This window comes from Dinoponera quadriceps, unplaced genomic scaffold (assembly GCF_001313825.1).
Source record: "Dinoponera quadriceps isolate SergipeBrazil2010 unplaced genomic scaffold, ASM131382v1 scaffold4447, whole genome shotgun sequence".
Lineage (NCBI taxonomy): Eukaryota > Metazoa > Arthropoda > Insecta > Hymenoptera > Formicidae > Dinoponera > Dinoponera quadriceps.
Window position 1 is genome coordinate 16923 of NW_014558404.1, and position 5435 is coordinate 22357.

General features: G+C 37.0%; 1 protein-coding gene across 3 annotated transcripts in view; it reads left to right on the top strand.

Moving 5' to 3' along the window:
* LOC106749829 (zinc finger protein 2 homolog) overlaps positions 1-5206 on the top strand; it is a 7266-nt gene extending 2060 nt beyond the window's left edge. For all 3 annotated transcript variants that reach the window (XM_014629682.1, XM_014629679.1, XM_014629680.1), the window contains exons 4-5: positions 100-351; positions 510-5206. In XM_014629682.1, the coding sequence (XP_014485168.1) occupies positions 100-351; positions 510-1976 (1719 nt within the window). In that variant the 3' untranslated portion in view covers positions 1977-5206. The remainder of the gene's footprint in view (positions 1-99; positions 352-509) is intronic.
* The last annotated feature ends 229 nt before the right edge of the window (positions 5207-5435 follow it).

Below are 5435 nucleotides of genomic sequence, written 5' to 3' on the forward strand. Positions count from 1 at the left end.
ATATATATATATATATATATATATATAACTATATTTTATATACATTTGTATAATTGGTATATTTTGTGAATTTTAGTTCAATTATAGCTTATTCTTTAGGTTTCAAATCATCAAATCGCAATGCATTTGGAAGGTGACATGACTGTAGTGGGTAACTTGACAGTGAGTGGCCATTTAAGTCAGTTAGGGATAAATTATGTTACTTCTATCAGTCCAGAGGATCAGAGCCAGGAACAGATAGTACATTATTGCGAAAATGTAAAATACGAGACAGTGCCAATGAAAGAGCAATACCATAGATTGCAAGAGAGATTAGCCACAGAGGAGCCACATATACAACTTGAAAGCAACGTAAGTCCACTTTTTGTACAACGATATATTGAATTAAAAGAAAGTCTACTGCAATCAGGAATGTTTGTGTGTGTGGAGAACGAAAGAAATGGATATGACACATGCGCACATACAAAAATAGACTGAATCACTTATGTAATGTCACTTTTGTAATTCAGTTACCGGCAGACAATTTCGCCCCCTCTCAGGAAGAGAAGGATGAGATGGAGGATTCCTGTATAAAACAAGAACACAAACATGTGAGTTCTGTGAATGCTCTGCCATCCACGAGTCAGATGAATAACGTGTCGTGCGAGATAATGGTGAAGTACACCAAGAGAACGAAAGACGCGTTGTTGAAGTCCACACTTGATAATCCTACCGTGGACGAGACCGGCTCACACTGGTACGTATGTCCGTTTTGCAACGAGGCGGCTCTGGAAACGGCCAATTTGGCCGCGCATTTCGAGCAACACTTTTGCTGTTGCACCTGTGGCCTATATTTTACCAGCGTCCAGGTGTTAAATTTGCACAAAGAGCAGTGTGATATATATAAGGACAAAATAACTGATAAGGAGAAGAACGATGCGCAATTGGACGTAAGAGAGAAGCCGGCAGAGAAGAATGACAATCAGGCCGAGCAGCATAAGAAGCAGCAGTCGACGGTGAGGCAGAAATGGACGCCGAAGGTGTGCGCGCAATGCGGCAAGCAATACCGGACGAATTATAAACTGCAAGAGCACATGCGCAAGCACACCGGTGAGAAGCCGTTTCAGTGCATGACCTGCGAGAAGGCGTTCCGCAGCAAGATCGGTCTCGCGCAGCACACGGCCACGCACACGGGTCAATTCGATTACAACTGCTCTACCTGCGGTAAAGGCTTTCAGTGCAAGAGCTATCTGATCGTGCACCAAAGGGTACACTCGGATCTGAAGCCGTATCCATGCGGCACGTGCGGCCAGAACTTCAAGACGAAGCAGTCGCTGTTGGACCATCAAAATCGTCATCTGGGCGTGAAGCCGTACATGTGCGAGATCTGTGGCCGCGGTTTCATCACGAAAGGCCTCTGCAAGAGCCATCAAAAGATACACTCCGGCATGGACAATCGTCAGTATCCGTGCGTGGTATGCAACAAGATGTTTGTCAGCAAGAGTTACCTGAACACGCATCTGCGTATACACACCGGCGAGAAACCGTATCTGTGCGAGGTGTGCGGCAAGGGATTTTTGACGCGGGTCGACCTCAAAATACACTCGACCATGCACACCGGCGAAAAGAGCTTCAAGTGTGAGATGTGCGGCAAGGTATTCGCCCGGCGCGCCGCTCTGCGTTGCCATCGCAGGTCGCACACCGGCGAGCGGCCCTACAGATGCGACGTATGTGGCAAAACATTCACGCAGTTCAGCCCTATGGCGATACACAAGCGTCTTCACACCGGCGAACGGCCGTACGAGTGTGACGCATGCGACAAGGCCTTCGTATCTAGGTCGACCATGATGTGCCACCGGAAAAAGCATCATCTTACGACGACGGCAGCTAACCAGAAGGACACGCCGAACGAGGACGCTGCCGATGTGAAGGCCGTCCTCACCTCTGATATTGTAGTCAGGGATTCGTACGAGGGGGTGCAGATCACTGCGGATTGAAGCCGCGAGACGTGAACGTGTAGAATCTGTCACACGTTTCGTCCAGGGAGAACGAATCGGAAATCCGGATGCTAAGGAAATTTCATCCGCATTTCTTAGATAATGAACTGCTTTTTCGTCACTATAGCGTATTCTACAATTATGTACATTCAGAAACTTTATATAAAGATATTTTTACAAGGGATAATTCTTGTGGTATATAAGAATATACGATTGAAAATTACGCCAGATCACAATATATTATGTGTACGTAAATTATAATCAGATCAGAAAGAGAGAGAGAGAGATATTCATGTTGCACGAATTTCGTGTTTTACGTAAACGACGAAAGAATCGTCTTGTAATTCTCTGGCAAAATTGAACGAATGTTGCGTAATTCTTTCTTTTTTTTAACGATATACCGTACAGTATGTTTCAACAATGTATGCCTGTAAATATATATCTTTTGTATCTATTCTTTTGCATTGAATTCTGATTGAATATTTGATTCTTTTTAGATCGGCATTGTGAGCGAATGAAAACACTATGTAAAAATGTTTGTAACTTAAGAGATTGCAAAATTATCACATTTAACAGTGACATATCTTTTGTAATAGTGACATATCTTTTGTTCTAAATCAGACTTTACCTTCCCGAAATGTTAATAAATTAAAATGATTTTAATATCAATTTTTTCCTTGCACAAAACAAAAGGATTTTAATGAAACCGATCCTCTTTGAATAACGAAGGAATAACTGCGTTTTATAGAATACAAATTTAGTAGTACTCATTATCGAACAAACAACTTCAAATATTTGAAACGTATTAATAATATGAACTAATATAAAACATAATTTATGTAGTAACACTTGATTTTATGATTCTGTATTATGAACAATAAAGTTCTAAATTAAAATTATAAGGGAATGTATCTGAACGATTTGAATTCGCATATTGTACAAAAGTTAATTAATTTTACTTATAATCATATACATGCGCAGACGTTTTTTGTACTATATAAAATTTATGAGATCGCTACACTCTTTATATACGTCAGAATCTTTTATCATGAAAGAAGAATACTAACGTATAATTTATAATTGTTAAGCTTAATCGTCATAAAAGAAATATTTTCTTAAACATAGTGACGAAATATTATTTAAATGAATTGAAGGCTGATGCGCGTTCTTATGAAAACATACGATTAGTGGTGATGTTTCCGCAATCATAAATACTTTTTTAGAATTTTAACGAAAATCCAAGAAAGTACAATATAATCATCCTTAAATACTGTATTTCTATGCTGCATTTCTATGCGTCTCTCCGAAATTGATCATCGCGAATAAGAACGAACTTCTCACACTATACAAAGTAGAAATTGTGATAAAATAATTGATTATTTGTAAAATTTTGACGAACTGTAATGTTATTATCAACAGAAATTCTTGGAAAAGAATATAAAAAGCCTTACACACCGATATACCGCTGTTCTTCAGTCCTTGGATTCCCTCTGATTCGTACTCGACATTGCTATGCGCTGATCAGTGCGGTCGAATGAATGAAACAGATTTTACTAAAAACTCGTTTTTATTTTGACAGTACGAAATAATAATACGAATCATTTGAATCGTTTCGATGTAACTACTCGGCTCTATACCAGCAGCAATAACGCATCGTTGACACGATGCACGTGTAGAAAAAAAAAATATATATATATATGTATAATATATTGTGTGGATGTGTGTGTGTGTGTGTGTGTGTATGTGTGTGTGAGTGTGTGTATATGTATATATCGGCGTATCGAAAAGTGGACATCAATATAATATGTTCAGTTTTGTTTTCTTCTTATGAAATACTTCTTTTATTACCTTAACCAAGTTGAATGCAACTGTCTATATGTGCACAATGAATGTACGTATTGTTAACAATCTTTACAATAACTGCTGTTGGCTTTTGCCTATCCCAGTTCTACAATTGACAACGAATATTTATTTCTTCAATTTGACAATTAACTACCTATGCAAGGCATCGATGATATAATTTATTTAATAATCCTCGTCTTTGTATTTTATCTACAACGAGGTGAAAAGAAGGGCCCCTAAGTAAGACAAACCATTTTCAATAACGTTTTTGCTGGACGCTGCAAATCTAACCGTGCAAACGCACGTACGCATGTACACACACACGCGCACGCACGCACGCACGCACGTACGCACACGATGTGGAGGTCCGTGAATATAAATACGTATAAAATTGCAAACGGCTCTTTCAGGTAGAAAAACGGAAAATTATATGATGGCTCCACAATATAAAGTACATAATACGTTCGTCGTTGTTCGATGATCCTTTCGGAAAGCTTTGAATTGAAATGCCGCTATTCTTTGATATTCATTTTCCTTACTCTAAAATTTTACATGTTGTTCGATATTTTGTTAAGCATGTAGGGCCCTCGCTAATTCGGTGGTCAATTGTGTGAATGAATTTTCTAATATCGTGTTAAATACGTATATTACAAAGCACCACGAGCTAAAATTATCAATATATAATATAAGGTATTCTTTCGTATTACGTAATGTAGAACGAAATTAAATTTTTATTCGCGGATATCTCATTTAGAGAAACTAAGCAAAGATATAATATAACGTAATCAAATTAAATCGTCGTATGGATAAAATTACGAATATAACGTAACAATATACACACTACATGTTTAACATCCTATATACTTTGACTACTTATAATTATATATAACATTAAACTCTTACATTTTATATCCGCTATATGTATTTTGTGTAAAAAAAAAGAATACCGATGGTGATAATCGGTTAAATCAATACGTTCTAGTTCGTCTTGTATATTACGTATTGTAACGATGGGGTGCATGGTTTTTTATGATAAATTTATGTATATACAGCATATATGTCGTGATATCTTCCAATTGTGATTATATTGATCCCAAAGCTGCATCTTAAACGTTAAGCTTATATATAAACCTAGCATAATCACAGCGATTTATATAAATCCGAAATGTAATATTAGGAACATGACAAACTATATATATATATATATATAGTTTTGGTGGTACATCAAATTGTTAGTTACTATAGGGACAACAAAAAGATTTGTTACACAGAAAAAATAATTTTGCTATTGTAGCAAAACCATTGTGACATAGATAAAATTTAGTTGGCTGGTTAACAAAATTATTTTGCTGTCTATATATTCAGCAAGTAGCAATTAATATTTTTAATAAATCGTTTGACAAATTTTTTTGTTGTCCCTATAGTAATTAATAAATTTGCTATACCAGCAAAATATTCTCCTCCACACACACAACACGCGCGCACACGTACACACACACAGACACACACATAGACAGAATTTCCAAGGATTTTTATAGAGAAAATTGTTTTCAATTATATATATTTTAAACCAATACTATGCAAATGTAAGGCGCGTGTAACTTACAAAATGTCGAG